The 19,574-nt window shown below is 40.7% G+C and overlaps 1 protein-coding gene across 1 annotated transcript in view; it reads right to left on the bottom strand.

The window, feature by feature from the left end:
- Nucleotides 1–19,574, bottom strand: part of LOC133380669 (uncharacterized) — a 167,624-nt gene that overhangs the window by 4,807 nt on the left and 143,243 nt on the right. The window contains exons 30-33 of the mRNA XM_061618400.1: nt 16,058–16,132; nt 14,150–14,277; nt 2,989–3,124; nt 968–1,108 (exon numbers count right to left, since the gene is read on the bottom strand). Coding sequence (XP_061474384.1) covers nt 968–1,108; nt 2,989–3,124; nt 14,150–14,277; nt 16,058–16,132 — 480 coding nt within the window. The remainder of the gene's footprint in view (nt 1–967; nt 1,109–2,988; nt 3,125–14,149; nt 14,278–16,057; nt 16,133–19,574) is intronic.

Raw genomic sequence — 19,574 nt, 5'->3', positions numbered from 1 at the left:
CAACCCTTACCAACAGCACAATCCTAATCATATCTACTCAGATGTAAGTTCTGTGGAGTTCTATGGGGCTTTTAGTCCCTTAGTAAGTGTGATTTTTGTTTGTTTGACTGGTATGCTCCAAGCAACTGTAGTTAATGCTTAACATATCATGCTTAATGACATTACTGGGGCCCACCCCATGACATCACTAAGGCCTGCCCCTGAAATCTCAGGGTTTGGGATGCTTCTGACCTGACAACCCTAGTAGAAACGCTCACTATTCTGTCGGTTCCAGTGTGTCTCTACCTCTCTGGGGGCATACAATGCTAGTTAAACCCCGCCCCTTTTATTGTAAATCCTGGTGGGATCAGCATGAGTGCATTTTTTAAAGTTCAGCTTCAAATAAATTTTGCAGCTTATCAGCAGATCAACCTAGTCCCCCTCCAGATATGGCTAATAGAAACGCTTTGCTGTAGGCGACTAGTGTGTTCACAGCCTAAGTATCCATAAAACTTTCTGGTGAATTCTGTCTGTTTGCACAATTCAGATTCCATATCTGCACATTTTAGTGGCAACCCTAAAAATGTTAAATAGTGTAATCCCTATATGTAAAATATTCGAGTAAGCAGCATTTCAGTTCTATTAACCAGTGCATTTTTTGTGATAACACTTTTCTAAAATATGCAGAATTGTGCATCTTCTATAAGCAAACAATCCTTTTTGCTTAAAAATCTACTCAACCTCTGAAAAATTGAAACAAAAATCATGGTGAAAATTAAAGTTCTTTCTGCCATGAAAGAAAATGTGATATTGTCTTCTGACAGTAGTAAGAGTAAGGCGAGGTCCACAATCATGCCACCCTGGGCTCCTTCTGGGAGGAAGGGTGGGAAATAGATCTCATAAATAAATAATAATAAATTGTGTGAAAGGGTGAACAGACTGGCAGAGGCCAGTTGACATGAGAATGCATATTATCTTCCAAACGTACCCTCTGTCTGGGATTGATTTTGTTGGTTGCAGTTTTTTCTCTAGAAGCAGGTTGCCTATTTTGTGATCCTTACTGAACTTCATCTTGGGTTGATAGAGCTTTATGTCAACATCTGGAGAGGTTGGTGTTCCCCACGCCAGCCTATGAATATAATTGGTTACATTAATCTCTAAAATAATATAAACAAGAATTCTTAAAAGACAGAAACATAGTTTATGACTATACATGTTAAATTAATAAAATCTGGGTGTTTTGAGTCTTGGGCTACAATCTTATGCATACTTGTCTGGGAGTAAGCCCCAACGAACAATGGGACATACTTCCAAGAAAACATAAACAGGATCAAGATCTGAGCCTTTCTGTGTGATAAGGTAAAATGTGCACCAACTGCATAATACTCCCTTAGGTTCCAGTGCAGCGATATTAGCACTTTACATATTATGGATGAGCTGGACAAGACAGCCATCCTATTGTCCCCATTTCTTTAAATGTAGCTTAATGTGTATATGAGCAAAGGAGACGGTGATTTCACAATCTTCAGAAAGCTTTAAAAGACAGTAACTTTCACAAAATGGCGGTCAGTGGCTAATAGAGTGGGGTAGCCTTGTTGAGTTTCACAGTTTTTTTTAAAAAAATACATAGGCATGAGCGGCACTGCAGTTACAAAGCAAAACAGCATGGTGCAACCAGAAAAGAAGGGAAGTTGTGTGTCTCTTGGCACAATTTGCTTTACAGGGAATAACCAATATAAAGCAATGCCGCTTTTGCAATGAATGGCATATTTTGTCCCAGGGACAAAATATTGTATTTCCTGCGCAACTGAACTACAACATCCTGACAACAGAAGTGCCATGCTTAGTTATCAGGATTTAGGAAAGAATTCCTTATCATACAGAAGAACAATGACTTTTTTTTCTATCAAACATTGTTTGGTGAATTTTAGAAAAATCTCTGTGCAATCTTTCTAGACAAGAAAAGCTCTAAGTGTTACATCTTGAAGACATTAAGGCTGGAGTGGGGAACCTTTTGGGCTCCTTGGGCCAGTTCCTTATCAGGATCTGCCTTGTGGGCCAAATGTGACAGGTGGGTGGCACTGCCCACCTATCAAAATCCCTTGTGCTTTGCAAGTCTTCCCATGCTCCCCATTTAAACCCCTGATCTCAGACACTTAAAGGGGGAGCATGGGGAGACTCGCAAAGGGTTCTCTGAATCTCCCCCCTTCCCCTTTTAAGCCCCCGATTTCGGAGGCTTAAAAGTGGAGTGGGAAGAGACTTGCAAAGCCTTTTGCAAGACTTCTTGTGCTGTCTTTTAAAGCTTCTGAGATAAGGGACTTAAAAGAGGATGGGGAAAGATTTTCCAAAGGTTTTAAGATAGCCCCTGCATTCCCAGTAGGATTGCAGGAACTGTCTTAAAGCCTTAGCAAAAGCACTCTTTGAAGTAGCTTGCAGATTCAAACTGCTTTGAAGAATGCTTTTGCACAGGGCTTTAATACCTGCATGTCAACTGATGAATGGGAATTATATCCTGCTGTTTTAGCTGTGTGATGTTATTCCCTGACAGAAACAGGATCACACTGCCAATACAGGATTAAACCTCCTGCCTATCGGCTGACATAACCAGTCATGTCAGCTGATGGGCAGATGAGTGTGGTTTGTGGAAAATAGCCTCAACTTGGCCATTGGACCCCCGGGCAGGACCAGATTGGTCCACAGGCTGGAGGTTCCCCACATCTGCATTAAGGAGTGAACTAGAACAGTTAATATTCCCAAGACAGAACTCTGAAGAGAGGTCTGAAAAAAAGCAAAATGAAGTGAAAAAATCCTGTTCTGCAGTGCTGATCTTTACTTTATTTTATCCTGAAATATTTTTCACTTTTAGCCCTCTTAAGTTTTCAGTGCTCCATCACTTTAATTTCAGGGCAACAGAGATTTGATTTGTGTGAATCATTGCAAGACATTTTAAAAAACATATGAGAAAATAAGCCAACAAAAACACAGAATTATTTTTAATGTTTCTTTTACCTGTAAGGGAAATCTCTAGGGAGATTGATGGTAGTCTCTTCCATCACAGTGTATGGGCGGCCATGATTTTGTTTATAAGGCTTCATCCAAGTAAACAAGTTTTCAGGAATGTTTTCAGAAGATTGTAGATTTTGATCTGGGTAATTAGGGATGAGGATAATGAATTCTTAACATATGAATATATTATACATCACTTATTAAACTTGGCCTAATTATTTTGAATAGGATGTAAGCTCAGAAAACTTTCTCTGGATTGCACCCATCGAGTTAAAGACTGCTTTTTTCTGTACACAACATACTCATGGAGAAAAATATCTGACTGCTGATATCAAGCATTACAAATATGACACAAGTAATGCATTATTTATATTTATTATCATTGGTAACTGTGCCCCAATTATGGAATCATCTTCCCAAGATGGCTTGTCTGATGCCTAGTTTGATGCCTTTTCAGTGCCAGGCAATATCTTTTAATTTTCCCATGCTTTTTAAGTATGAGATTTATTCTTAGAGGATTAGAAATATACTACCTTTATCATTTTTGTTCTTGCATGGATATTATATGTACTGATTTTGTGGTTTTATTTTATTGTAAGTCACCCTGGAAAACATTTATTAGAAGGGTAGTAGAAATGTCTTAATGTTTGCTGGGCTAAAGAACAAAAACAAAGCCATTTTGGAAGTATTTAAACCTTGCGTCTGGCAAGGGCGCAAGCTGCAAAATGATAATAAGTAGCCCGAGCGCAAGATACTGGCTGACAGGATATCAGTGGAGCAGGGCAACTTGCTGGTGGAGAGGAAGAGCATAGCCCCTGGTTGGTTGCAACAACCCCAGGCTCTGGTTCTGTGTGTTCACCAAAGACCTCAGCAAATTTATGTGCAGCAGGAAAGATCCAACATTCAAGATGGTTCCCAGGCTTATAAAGCATGGGTCCTAAATGCCATCTTTGGGATCCCCTGGGAACCCACTTTTTGTGAGACTTTGGGAAGATTTCTGTGTTTAGACCTGGGTGAGAGCCAGGGTGGATGGGTGGAGTCCTGTGTAGCAGCAAGATGCTCGTGAGATGTTGAGTGAGGAAGTGTGATGGAATTTATATTGGTATTTATTTATTAATAATTTGTATTATGTATGTATTATTTGTATTATGGTTTTATTGTGCATTTTTATAATACTTGTTTTACTTTCTGTACACTGTTTAGAGATCTTTTTATATATTAAGCAGTACAGAAATAGTCTAAATAAATAATAAATAAAATAATTGTGGCTTTTCTACTGTACTCAGGAGAAGTGGAATTCATCATAAGTGCTGGAATAATCAGAAGACACCTTACTGTTTCTCAACAGGTTTGTTCACTGAGCCCACCTGGCCAATATTCTATGCTCCCATTTTATGCTCCCTGTAAGTACCTGAGATTTGCAATATTTAATTCTCAAGTTATGAAGATTTATGACTCTACCAAGGATAAGGCTATCAATGGCTTTAAGTCATGATGGCTGTGAACTACCTCAAGTATCTGAGGAAGTATGCCTCTGAATTCCAGTTGCTGGAGAACACAAGTGCAGAGTGTGCTGTTATGCTCATGTCCTGCTTATAGGCGTTCCATAGGCATCAGACTGGCCACTGTGAGAACAGTGTGTGTGTGTGTGAGAGAGAGAGAGAGAGAGAGAGTGAGAGAGCAAGAGCGAGAGAGAGAGAGAGAGAGATCATTCCTAGCAAGGCCTATGTTATCCCAAGAGTCCTTGCTAGACAGGGTGAGAGTTCATCTCCCCAGCTGTTTCTAGAGATGGAGCCTATTCTTCCTCCCCCTCCTGCTCCAAGTTAATGGAGAGATTGCTCTCTTCCAGTTCAAGTTAATAGCGGAGGGAGAAAGAAGAGATTAGATCCCCAGAGATGGTGTGGAAGGGGAGAAGCCAACCCCCCCACCAAGGACTATTGGGGTAAAAGGGTCATTGGGAAGGGGTGAGACCTCCCCAGCTGTTTCTGAGGATCCATACTCCCACCACAATCACATTCCTCTTACAATCACAAACCTAGAACCCTTTGCCCCCAGTTAAAAGTGAAGTGTTCAGTAAAAGGCATTTCAAATTAACCACAGTTGCACACATGCACACTGAGGGGTAGTGTCCAACCTTTTTTTTATGCTAACAATCCAGTCTTTGGGAGTAAAAAATGGAGGATAAAACTTTACCACAGATTCATTCCCGCTCCCCAACGTTTAAAGATGGGGTGGGGAAGGAAATTGGGGGAAAGAGTGCCAAACTGATTCTGCAAAATCAAAGCCACTCCCAGTAATAATAGTTCATGGCTGGTTCATATACAGTAGGGCCCCGCTTTGCAGTGCTCCGCTTTGCAGTGTTCCACTGATACAGCGGTTGTCAATTGCAGAAAGGCCCCGCTCCTATGGCGCTTGTTCCACTTTTACAGCGTTTTTTGGGTGTTGGGCACCATTTTAGACAATGTTAGTCAATGCGTTATGCTTTATGGCGGATTTCGCTTTACAGCGGCAGTCCTGCTGTATGAGCAGGGCCCTACTGTATAAATATACAGAGGAAAATTGCAGTGAGGAAAAAAGTCATAAAAGCAAAAATCATGGAATAAAGGTGCAGAAGTGGTTGCTATTACTATAGTTTGGGGCATGTGGGGGCATGTGTCACGTGTCTCGTGGGCAAGCAAGGAGCACCAGTACCATAGAAAACTAGTAACGGAGATTGGCCCCAAGATGTTGTACTAGATGGGCCTTTGGTCTGATCTACCTGGGCTCTTATGTTCTTACCAACCATACAACATGGAAACATACTTTGTATCTTTTATGGTAGAAACACGCTCACTGTTCTGCCAATTCCAGCTCCACCTCTCTCTTCTGAAAACAGAGGCACACGGCGCTAGTCAAACCCCTCCCCTTTTTACTGTAAAACCTGGTGGGAGCAGCTTGAGGGTGTTTTTTGGGTGTGAAAAATTCAGCTTCAAAGAGATTTCACAACTGACTGGCAGATCACCCAGTTCCCCCTCCAGGTGTGGCTAATGGAAACGCTTTGATCTGGCAACTAGTATGTTTACAGCCTTAGTGTTCTGAAAGTAACTATCAGTCATTTGCTTGTAAAGTTCTAGGCACTCAGTCTTCAAGTGTGTACTCCTACTTAGTGACTTTGCACGAGGAGAGGGAGAGCAATCTAAACAAAAATATATATCATCCCACTTCACACTTAGCCTCAAAAGAGATGTAACTGTATCGTGCAAAATGTATGCATACTACAAGACCAATGTTTTGAATTATGTTCATAGATAGCACAAAGGCTCTATTTAGTTGCAAATAAATCTATTTTAATTAATTAAACAGTATGCATCTTTGTTCAGAAGGAGAAAGCCAGATTCTCCTTCTTTACAGATTCACAGATCTGTAAAAACATTATTACAGAAGATGGAAACTGTGCTTCTGTACTCTAACCCAAGCAGCCTTAAAGGGGTGTGCTGCATCACAGTTTGTGCTTGTGAAGGAACAGTTGTACAGCTTTGCAACAAGTACACTTGAACAGAAGCTATTGGCCCAAATCATAAAAAGGTAACCCACAACATGCTCAATTTGAGTTGTGTGAATTGACCTCAAGAGATATAACAATCAGAGGTATACTGTCAATGTGGAACGTCTGGGCCTAATTCAAACAGGATGCTGGGTAGACAAGAGGAGCTTACCAGGCCTGTAGCCAGACTAAAAGTTCGGAGGGGGGACCAAAAAAAGTAGGAGGGGAGAAAAAAAATCTCTAATAAATTTAATTATTTTTTGTAAAGAAATTTGGGAGCAGAAAACATTTAGGGGGTCTGGCCCCCAGCCCCCATTGGCTATGGATCTGGTGCTCATCTGTGAAGCATTACATGTACCTAGCATCTCATTTAAATCAGATCTTCTTGCCAGTGTTCAATATTAGCGTGCCATGAATCTGTATCCAGACAGGGACTAGACTGGTATGTAAACATAGTACATGCCCAATTGAAACAAGGTACTATGTTGCATAGGTAAGTTCTTATGGCACACATTTAAATTCACTTAATGATGCAGAATATGAGATCCTGGATAAGAATGAACCTGTCCTGCAAGTAAAAAATTATGGCAGTGATAAGCATTATGACTGTTTATAGCCTCAGGGAACAAAAGCTTTTTGTTTTTAATGTGAATTGAACTGGATTTTTCAGACATGTTATGATGGCATGTATTAAAGGTATGTATACTACATTGCTTATTTTAAAATGCACCATACTGTGGCCTGACCATACAAATTATCAGTCAACTAACCTGTAACCTGCCACTGAGAAGTGTCTTTTAACATGCTTCCTTGTCCTTTCCTGCTGATTGGAGCTAATCAGAATGAAAGGAGGTGACTCAGCCACTGAGAAGACTCTTTTTAGTAGCTAACGCTCTCAAGCTGATTGGCTCCTAGGGACATTGTGGGAGAAGGCATTAACAAGGAACTCATTCTCAACCCAGAAGCAAAAAAAGGAGGGCATGGCTGTGACTATCATGAAAAGACCCTGCACTTCTGAATTTGCCACTGCAGTACTGCTTGTAGTATATTATATAACTATAAAAATGCCAAAAAGAAGAAGCTTTTATTTTAATTAGTAATTCTTTTTTGCTGATATCATCTGTCCATGGTGGAATGGAAAGGGTGTGCACTAGGCTTAAAATTTCCAGTGTGGTAATTATATAGAACTGAAGAAAGGCCCTCAGACATGGCAGGATTTGCTCCATCTCAAATGCCTGCCTCACGTATAAACCACATGTTCAGTCCTACTTGTCACTTAGAACAGAAGCCATCATCAAATAAACCAATGCTGAGAACATACTGGCAATGAATGAATCATGACTTCTAAAATTGATTTGCCTTTTATGTAGTCTAGATTTAGGCAACTAAAAGCAGCAGAGAGTAGAAATAAACTTTTTCTTGTGCTTTCACTGAACATTTTCTTTGTTCTTAACTCATGTGTCATATCCACTTAATTTGTTCATCCTTACAAAAATGTAGTGAATTTGGCACTAAGGGTGGAGGTGCTCCATAGGGCATCAGTAGAACTCCTGTTCTCCCACCAGGCCACTACTGTGCTGCTGGGGGCCTCAGCATTGTGGCCAGGTCTTTCAGTCCAAGGGACTAATCTCCAGGATGCAGACTGTTCCAAGAAAAAGCAGTAGAGCTGCATGTGGAGTTCTTGGGGAAAATGAGCATGTGGGGAGGAATGAATGGCCTGAACGCAATACAATGTAGCTGGAAGCACTGGGACAGCCTGATGTGCAGGTGGCTTATGGTCAGAGCGAGAGCTGAGAGTTCTGCTGAATCTTGTGTGGGGCTCCACATACTACCCAGTATGCTTGGCACCTGCAGGATTGCACTGAAACGCAAATTAATATTCTCCTGTACTGAAAATATCAGCATAAGCAATCTAGCTATTAAATGACTCTTTTTAGCAGATTTCACTTTACTCTTTTGGAGTATGTAAAAGATCAGAAATACTTTTGAAATAAATGTGGGAACGTTCTGGATATTTGCATGTCAAGAAAGGAAAACAAGATAGCATCAGAAATAATTTACTCACGCAAATGTATGCCCCCCTCAAGAAACCCTACTCTGAGGGGTCATTTTGAAATCGGCACACAAGTGATGTAACCCTCACTTCCATGCACCAAACTGAGTACTCAGGAATGGTGGCTTTTTCATTTTACACACTTGGACAGTAAGTATTCCTAACTAGATTAGTGAGTTTCTTTAGAGCACAAGACAGATAAGTTTGATGCACATAGACAGAAAGCAACAGAGAATACGTCAAACAAGTGCAGAGAAGCCCAGCACTGCCTCCCATGAAGAGCAGTTGCTCTTCAGGATCTCAAACAGAGGCCTTTCCCAGCCCAACTGTAAGCTTTGAATTGGAAATGCTGTACCTTGGGTTTTGCCTCTACCAGTGAGCTATGCTCCCCTGCCCCCTTTATGTGTGTGTAACTTCCATTTTGAAGATAAAGCAGATGGCACAATCTAGTGCACAATTCTGTATACTCACTTAAATCAATGGGGCTTAAACATTTGTAGGGATTCCTTTACCCACCCATGCTTGCTCTTGCAGGATTGCTAGTGATCCCGGGTAATCCCTCAAGAGCCTGAGTAGGGCAGAGGCAAGGCCTTAAAAGGCCTAGCTCTGCTCTATGTTTGCCTTTTTCTTTGCACGCCAGCTTGCACACCCTCCCATCCTCAGTTTTACTGTGTGTTGACAGGGTTGGATTGGAATTTTTCTTCTCAATCAAACTGGCACCCAGTTGAGCAGGGTGTTCTGTATATCCCTCAGTGGGTTCGCAGTGGAATGGTTAGGCATTCACCTCTTCTGTCACAACTTAAGGTGGAAATGGCATTGGGCAGGATCAAACATAAGGGAGACCCCCATAAGGCCTCTAGTGGGATTATTGCTGGCCATGCCTTTAGCTCAAGAGGAGCAAGGCCTCATCCATCTCAGAAACACCCCCCACTGGTTGGACAGCGGGATCACAACTGGATGGGCAGACACCTCATCTGGGTATCACTCTGTTCAGATCCCAAGGGTGTTCCCAACTGCTTGTTAGACTGTCTCAGTATTCCCTCAGCACAGGCTGACGGAATGGAAGCTGATCCTTGCCCTCCTGCCATGTCAACCCTATGTCATTGTTTGCTTTAATCAATAGAGTTGTGGCCTGTTTTCATCCATCAGCCTCAACATGTTGTTGTCTACTTTATTTCCATGGTGAAGGGGGGAACACAATATGTGCCTGCCTCATAAATGCATGCATATCTTTACTGGGTTCTGATCAGAGCTTAAAGCAATTTGTTACAAGTAACGAATTACTTGTAATTCATTACTTTTTTGAGGAACGAGTGGGTAAATCCTTTACATTTTTATTGTAACTAGGAATAATTTTATTTCTTTTCTGGAGTAATTGTAATGTTTCCAGCATTACTTTGGGGCATTTCTGGGGGGAGGGGGAGCAGGGGAAGTCTTCTGCTCCTCTGATTTGTGGATGAAAATCATGTGTCTCAAACTGGGCTTCTGTGCAGTGTCGCTCTTCCCTCGTGCTCTGGGGGTGGGTAGGAGGCGACAAGGGAGGAGGTGGAGAGTGAGACGGGGTGGAGTGGAGAAAACAATTGTTTTAAAAAATGGATGGTGGTGGTGAACAATGGAGTGGAGGGAAAAAGGAGCTGGAGGGCAAGAACATGGATAAAGGAGGAGAAGGAGGCAGCAGCAGAATGGAGATAAAGAACTGTGGAGGTGAAAGATGATGTGTGTGTGTGACAGAGAGAGAGAGAGAGAGAGAGAGAGAATACTGTGTTTGCACTTGGCACACCAAGTGGCCTCCACCACCCTCTCTGGCTACTGTGCTGCATTTGCAGTATTTTAACTTTTTTGCATCTCAGGGGAAAATGTTTGCTTGGGTGAGTGTCCCTTAGTTGGTGGCAGGGCAGGGTCCGGGAGGTGGTTAAGTGAGAGAGATTATGCTTGCTGGCTGAGGGTGTGTGTGTGTTGCACTTGGTTTGACGTGCAAAGATCAGAGTAGTGGCCTCCGCCTCCCTCCCCACCTCCCTTACCAGTGGAGAGACCACCATTGCTATCACGGATAAAAAGAATTATTCTACTACCTCTCTGTATGTGTGTGTTTATTTTTAATGTTGTTTAGGCTACTTAGATGTGCAGCAGCCAAGGCGAGCACCTTGTAGGCTTTTTTTTAAAGTAACTGAAATGTAATTGTAGTGATTACTTTTGAGAAAAAGAAAAGCAATCTGTTACTTTCAGAGCAATTGTAATTGTAATGGTAATTACTACTTTTTTGGGCCATGTAACTGTAACTGTAATTTATTACTTTTTCAAAGAAATCTTCCAAGCTCTGGTTCTCATGCACATAAATCCTTGTAACAGCAATGTCTAGTAATAAGAAGCAGATAAAGCCTAGGTAGCACATGTTTGGTACTTAATTTTAAATGGAGGGAGAAAATGGTGCATGGATTTGGGTGTGTACACACATATGGAATATTGGCCCACCTATTGCTGTGGAGAAATGATTCATCTGGTGGACCTATATTCAAGTAGTAACTCAGAATAGCTGTGGCTTTATTGCCTAGCGATGGATTTTTTTTTAGGTAAACACATGTTGGTTGAAGGGAAAATGTAAAAAAAACCACCCATAAGAAAAAGCAGTTTTAAATTTTAGATTCTTAGGCCTGATGCATAAATCGTAGGGTTGAAAGGGACCAGAAGGCAATGTAGTCCAACCTCGTGCTGCAAAAAGGGAAAATCTATCATCCAGCCCTCCATAGATCATCTTTCACAATCCAGAACATAAGTTGCTATAAGCACAGAGGAGTACATCCCAGAAGGATTACTGTAAGCAAATACCTCTAGACAAATTACCCCAGCTACATGCTTCAGAGGAAGGAAAACCCCACTCTTCCCATCTTCCATCTGTAGCCAATCAGACTCGGGGCAAAATCCTTCTATACCAAAAACTGGACAATCAGATGGAAGGTGGTTATAATTCATTCACTGAAAGCCAGTTCACACAGTGCTCCAGCATGAATATAGCAACAAGGAAGCTACTTTATACCACGTCAGACCATTGGCCCATCTAGTGTGGTGTTTTCTACAATAACTAGCAGCAGCTCTCCAGGGTTTCAGACAGGGATCTTTTCTAGCCCAACCTGGAGATGCCGAGGATTTATCCTGGGGCCTTTGTATATACGCCATGTGCTCTACTACTGAGCTATGGCTTCTCTCCTATGGCTCTGCAACCAGTGGGCCGCGTGACTATCAGATCAATAAGTAGTCATTATTTCTTAACTGGCCCCAATAATCTATACTGATCACTACCCCAATATTGTTGGTACTCATATCCCTTTAGACCAGGAAGTGGGCCTAATCTGGCCCACCAAGGGATTCTCCGTGCCTCCATCAAGAAATTACTGAAAGCAGCACAAGCCCCCCTTCACAAACAGCATTAGAGCTCTGCAACTACATGGAGGCCCACCTCCTGGTCTAAGAATCAGCAGTCAGGAATCAGAGTTCTTTTTTGGGTGGAGAGTGGGTCTTTGAATGAACGAATGAATGAATCTTTATTTTTACCCCGCCCTTTTTCCAAAACTGGAACTCAGGGCAGCTTACAAATAAAAACTGCTCATAGGTAAAAAACATACAAAAATATACAATTAAAATAGAATTAAACTATTCGTAACATTAAAATCATGAAACATACACTTAAGATACTAAAACAATTTAAAACATTAAGAATAGGACCATAGAACAATACAACAGACCTTAAGAGGCCCTATCTTAAACATCTTCTAGTCCAAAAGCCTGTCGGAATAAAAAAGTCTTTGCCTGCCGACGGAAGGATAGCAAGGAAGGGGCCATTCATGCTTCCCTAGGAAGAGAGTCCCAGAACCTGGGGGCAGCTACTGAGAAGGCCCTATCTTGTGTCCCCACCAATCGCGCTTGCGAAGGTGTTGGGACTGAGAGAAGGGCCTCTCCTGAAGATCTTAGGGCCCAGGCAGGCTCATATGGGGAGATACGGTCTGACAAATAGCCTGGACCTAGGCCGTATAGAGCTTTATAGGTCAAAACCAGCACTTTGAATTGTGACCGGAAACAAACTGGCAGCCAGTGGAGCTATCGTAACAAGGGGGTTGTATGGTCCCTGTAACCAGCCCCAGTTAGCACTCTGGCTGCAGCTCTTTGTACCAGTTTGTTTCCGAACAGTCTTCAAAGGCAGACCCACGTAGAGCGCATTACAGTAATCTAAACGGGATGTAACTAAGGCATGCATCACTGTAATCAAATCAGGCGTCTCCAGGAACGGGCGCAGTTGGCGCACCAGTCTTAGCTGAGCAAAAGCACTCCTGGCCACTGCAGAGACCTGGGCCTCCAAGTTCAAAGCTGAGTCCAGGAGCACACCCAAACTGCGAACCTGTGTCTTCAGGGGGAGTGTAACCCCATCCAGCACAGGCTGAATCCCTATTCCCTGATTCGCCTTTCGACTAACCAGGAGCACCTCTGTCTTGTCTGGATTTAATTTCAATTTGTTTGCCCTCATCCAGTCCATCACTGATTCCAGGCACCGGTTCAGGACCAGGACAGCTTCCTTGGCTTTAGGTGGAAAGGAAAAATAGAGTTGGGTGTCATCAGCATACCGATGACACCGAACACCGAACCCCAAACCCCCGGACAACCTTACCCAGCCATTTCATGTGAGCCATGGTGACCACAATAGCATCACTGTGTCAGTTCTGCTACTGCTTCCACCTTTCTGAGCACTTCCTGTATGTGTGGTCTGTCTGTATATGCATGTGCTGTCTGTTTGTGGGATGTGTGTGTGCAAGAGTGAGTGAGTGTGATGGTCATGCCCACTTTGGCCACACCTGCCTTTGTTGGAGCTTTAAAGAAAGTTCATGGAGAGCATGATTCATGGTGTATATTCAAATATGTTTCATGGTGTATATGCTAGGCCAATGATTACTTCAAGCAGAACTCTTAAGTTTTCCTGCAGACCAGGATGTACAGAGCCAACCTGAGGAACTAATTTTAGCATGTGTGTTGAAACCCCCAAGAACAATGAGGGGCTAATTCCATATTTACATGTAACTATGTGCAACAACCCACAAAGTTCTTTTTAAAAACAAAACACCTCTTTGGAAAGAGGTGACTAGGTGGAGAAGCGGTAGGGGAAAGGGGTGCTTATCCCTTTGTTTTTGAAGCTTCTCTGCTCCAAATCCTATCCCATGTGATGAAATTACAGATCTCTCTACATGAGGGTGCAATTCCAGAGGATCTCAGTAATGGTGTTAAAGATTAAGAATCCATGGCCTCAAATGCCCGCCCATTGTAAGGAGCCCATCTAAGAAAACAGCTCAATTTAGTCATTTTCTGATTCAGTCTGATGCCTATTTCACTGAAAGAAAAAGGCCTTAGTTATAGGCAGAGCTTGGAAAAGTTACTTTTTTGAACTACAACTCCCATCAGCCCCAGCCAGCATGGCCACTGGATTGGGCTGATGGGAGTTGTAGTTCAAAAAAGTAACTTTTCCAAGCTCTGGTTATAGGTCATTCCTAATGCCCCCCAAAGCCCTTCATTTAGGAATGATACACTGGTAAAATCAACAGCCTTACATTGTTGAGAGTTGTTAGGTGTGAAACAGTGGCTCCTGGAACACACCCTTGTTTCAAGTTCTAGCATCAGACGCCGTTCCTCTGCTTGCTGAATTCGTTCATTTTGTTTCCTCCTCCAGGCCACCACCCTGAACAAAGTGTAATAATACATGTTGCTGTGAATTTAGTTTGGGTTAAAAAAGGGGGAGGAATCCAGTGACCTGCAATTCCAAAGTGGTCACAACTGAGCTGATTTGCCTGGACCAATGTGAGATTGGGGCAACAGTGCTATCTGGAAAATGTGTGTTGTCAGATTCCCACTCTTTTATGAATCTCCATGTGAGGTGGTCCGATGGCTGCTTTCCTGTCTTCTTTAAAAAATAATTTCAGCTGTGTAAGACTGGCTAGCTGGTGCGCAGGACTCCTGCGACCACACATACCAAAATCAATGTAGCAAGTCCCACTGGGAGCAATGGGTCTTGATGATGTGCTGTCACTCTCAGAGGGATTTTTTTGTATTTTACCTACATTGTACATTCAATGCCCCCTTAGTCTTAGGGGGAAATTTACATACTTTTGACATACATTGTACATATTTTACATTCAATTCTACCTCAGAGTCTTATTAAGAATTTTACATAAAATACATACAATGAAATTAAATGTAACATGTATGTAAAATTCTCACAGACACTGATGGTACATCAAGCTCCCAGTGAGACTTGCTACATTGATTTCAACATGCATGATGGCAGGAACCCTGCATGCTAACCAGATGCTTTTAGGCAGATGAAATTACATTTTTCAAAATAAAATCAGAAGAACAGGTAGCCCTCAGACCACCTTGTAAGTGCTCATGTTTTCCCCCTTAGCTGTCACATTAAAAAACTGGTGCAGATCTTTAAGGATTTATACAACTTTGTCCTTAAAAATCCACACTGAAACATCTCATGATGAGCTGGCCTGACACAGAATTTGTCCTTGGAACCATCTCTAATTTGGATGCTTTTACAGTGTAATTGATTTTTATTATTTTTGTTTTGTGACTGTCATTCTGCAGGAGGGCCAGAAGAGTATAGACTACAATCCATTATAATTGTTGTGTTCTGAACTTTGTGACCAACAGCCAAGCACTGTCAGAAAGGAATTAGATCTTGCATTGCTTTTTGGATTTTACCTTCACTGTTACTTGTTTCACACATACACACAAAAAACAGGCTTTAGAATATGACTGCCTTCAACAAGGATAGTATATTGATAAAAAAGATTAAGGAGATGACTGTGGATGCAACTAGAAGTGTTACATGAGAATTCTTTCCCAAGGAGCTATGTCAGATCCCATCGTTGCTAAGTTTAAACAATTAAACCTTTTAATTATTTCATCAAGCATTGGACTGCTCATATTTACATGCAGCTGTATTAGTTTTTATTGGTTTGTATGTTTTGTGCTTTTCACAGAGCAATCCTACGGTGGCAGTGGAGATTCCATGGCATAGGAATCGGTACTTCCTATGTCTTGCCAGCTCACTCTGGACAGGGTGGAAGATGGCTTTTTCTGCATTCTCTCCTTCCATTTCCCCCATTTCTATTTATGCTAATGGACAAATTAATAACTAAGCCATCTCTGGGACTGGCACAGTTTTGGGGCCTTTTGGGAGGAATGAATGGATGTTAGATCCAGTGGATCCAAGACATCCTCTGACACATCCTCAGAAAGCCTTCCTTCCATGTCCACTCTGCTGACAAGATGGAGGCTGGCAGCATCCAGTTATCCCTCAGCTACCCTCTCTGAGAGCTTATGATTATTCCCTAAATTAGTATTTTATTAATACTGTATTTTATGGTTTCGTGTGAGCCACACTGAGCATCCCTGGGGACACAAAGACAGATTATAACATTTTAAAATAAATTAATTTGAAAACTCTGTACCTTATAATATCTTTTTCATAAGAGGTCTCATAACCTTCATTTCCCTGCTGGCCAGTCTTCTTTCCTGAATGGGACCTATGAAGAAAATTAATCATAAATCAAATTTAAATCAAGTTTTAATGTATCAATGCTTTAAGTAACAGAAAAGTATCTAACATCACAGGAAAACTGGCTTATAATTGTTTAGTATGCAACATTAGAGATAACATTATGATTTTCCAGTTATGTATGTATTTAGACAGCACACTAATGATTTAGAAATATCATGCATCTCCTTGATAATCTTTTATACTTTTTTAATTTTCAAAATAAAAATTTCTTGGTTGTAAATTTGTATCCTCCTGTCCAGATGATGTAAGCTTACCACCATCCTCAGACTCCAAGGACAAGCTCCCAGCTGTTCAGACCTCGTCTCAGCTTTGCAGAAGCTTAAGAATACAAAATCAGGCAATGACTACAGCCAGCTTTTTTTCCAGAAGATGCAACGTACTACAGAACAGGTTTTGTCTGCCTTTATAAGGCCTTAGATTATGTTGGCTAAGGATAAAGTGAGTTCTCCAAGGTGCTGACCTATCAGAGGTACTGACTTGGTTACCTGAATGTCTAAGCTCTGTGATTATCCCCACCCTCCCTATATCAGCTGAGACACTACCAGATGTGGCAAGTACCTGGTGTGATTGAACCTACTGTCACTGTCCCTAACATGAACTGCTAAGCTTTCCCTGAAGTAAGTCCTAGACTCTGGCAAAACAGAATAGCAGACCTACTGGTATACAAGTAGGGGAGAGAATCAGTGCAGAACATCAGGAACCTAACTGTAGAGTGCTGATAGCTTTAAATTTATTTAACTGTACTCTGTATTGATAACAAAATGCTTGATTTTTATATAAGTAGTTCTTGCATTGCCTTGGTGCCTTTGCAATCTTTGGCTAAACAAGAAGAGAGCAGATTTACTTCTCACTGAGGAACTGGCTAAAGAACGGATTGCATGCTTTAAAAAAATATATTTTCACAAATAAAATGACTTGAGATTGTTTTTTAATGAAAGCTGAAAATTCAGGGAAGAGACGTGAAAACCCCCAGAGACAGCCAGACCTCTCCAACTCTCTCCCTCTCTCACACCCCCCACTGTGGTTACAGCCCTAGTACAAACTCCAAGTTCTCCTTTGAATAGAGCTGTGGCAGGTTTTTCCATTTAAAGTTGGAACTTTTAAACTTTTGCAGATTATGCAGTCAGTTTTATTGAAAACCTGAACCATTTCTGTACACCCTTAAGTAAGCGTAGCAAGGTCATTATTAGGATATTGATACATATATATACCAAGTCATATTGCTTGCCATAGCTACCCTTTAAATATATTCTTTTCGATCAGGCTTCAGTGCAAGTACCACACTGAGTTCTTTTTGATTCACATAAATAATTTACTAGTTACAGGCATGAAATCCTAACTGAATATACAAATCTCCATAAAAATAAGTTGTAAAGGGGATGGCTGTAAATATCTTTATAGTGGGTTATAGTGAAGTGTCCATGCAATGATCATTCTCTTATGTGAGAAAATAAAAATATACATCATACTGATATTCATAGCTGATAATGAATTAGAATTCAAGCAGTCTTTGAATGTGCGTTTGTAGGACTCAATTCCACATTTAAAATAGATGGAAAGTGAATGAAAAGTTTAACTCTTCAAATGTTTTAAATATTTTTTTTAATGCACATCATGGAAAGAATTTATTTTGAAAAATTTGTCTGAAAACCAGCTACTACTTTCTTTTCTTTGTAATATTTTATTTGCTGGAAAAGGTAGATCAAGCTGAGAAATTCACTTTATAATGTGAATTTCAACAAAACATCTGTATTCTATGGTACACATTGTCACATTCATGCCTTCACTTGAAAGTTCTAATTCCTCTGATTCTATGAACTTTTAACCATAGCTTTGTCACTGAAACAGGATTCAAATTTAAAAACATCTCAGTCACATCTATTTTCTGTGATTTTGTACTCTGGAATATTTAGTAATTTTTAATGGCTTCTGTTTATGAAATATTGCCATGTATTTCTTTGAATACATTATGTGATACAAAAACATGTGTATTAGATTTTTTACTTGATTGAAATCTGTTTGGATGGGTTTCAGAATATAATGAGTTCACCTGAGCTGAACCACAATAATCAAATATATGATTCTATATGGTAAATGGCAGGATGGGATTCAAACAAAATCATTCTTCAGATTCCATTCCATCCTGAATTTTAGAAGCAGTTTCTGAAACTCACAGGATGAAAGCAAGGGCTACAGTTCAGAATGATTGCAGAAAGCATCACTGCATACATAATTAAAAGAATTCTCTGGGTGTTTGTAAGAGGAATGTAAACCTTCAGACCCTTATCTTGCAATGTGGAAACAAACTAGTTTGGAATTCACAGAAGGATCAAGAAAGAATAGCTTCAAGCAAATGATGAAAAACACATCCATCTTTCCTACACAATAGCTGTTGATTCATCACGGAATATTTGCAGAATAACACTGGTTTCTGATTTTTTAAATAACACTTCAATGCATGTATAGTTCTCAGTAAAGCACTATATTTATCATGAATGTTATATTTAATGTATGTGGCTCTAATTAGAGAAAATAAGTATTTCTGACATCTGGCTCATGTTATGGTCTGCAGCAGAAGTTTCTATAATTTTATTTTTTTCTCCAGCATTTTTGAATATTTTAAATCCTAAAGAAATCGTTTGTTCTGGCTAAACACTGTTGTTGTTATGTGCCTCCAAGTCAACTGTGACTGATGGCGACCCTATGAATCAGCAACCTCCAAGAGCATCTGTCATTTACCACCCTATTCACATCTTGTAAGTTCAGGTCTGTGGCTTCCTTTATGGAATCAATCCATCTCTTGTTTGGCCTTCCTCTTTTTCTACTCCCTTCTGTTTTCCCCAGCATTATTGTCTTTTTTGATGAATCATGTCTTCTCGTTATGTGTCCAAAGTATGATAACCTCAGTTTCATCATTTTAGCTTCTAGTTATAGTTCTGGTTTAATTTGTTCTAACACCCAATTCTTTGTCTTTTTCGCAGTCCATGGTATGCACAAAGCTCTCCTCCAACACCACATTTCAAATGAGTTGATTTTTCTCTTATCCACTTTTTTCACTCTCCAACTTTCACATCCATACATAGAGATTGGAAATACCATAGTCTGAATGATCCTGACTTTAGTGTTCAGTGATACATCTTTGCATTTGAGGACCTTTTCTAGTTCTCTCACAGCTGCCCTCCCCAGTCCTAGCCTTCTTCAGATTTCTTGACTATTGTCTCCATTTTGGTTAATGACTGTGCTGAGGTATTGATAATCCTTGACAAGTTCATTGTCAACTGTAAAATTACATAAATCTTCTGTTGTCATTACTTTAGTCTTTCTGATGTTCAGCTGTAGTCCTGCTTTTGTGCTTTCCTCTTTAACTTCCATCAGCATTCATTTCAAATCATTACTGGTTTCTGCTA

Source organism: Rhineura floridana, chromosome 3, assembly GCF_030035675.1.
Source record: "Rhineura floridana isolate rRhiFlo1 chromosome 3, rRhiFlo1.hap2, whole genome shotgun sequence".
NCBI lineage: Eukaryota > Metazoa > Chordata > Lepidosauria > Squamata > Rhineuridae > Rhineura > Rhineura floridana.
This window is presented reverse-complemented; position numbering and strand designations above follow the sequence as displayed.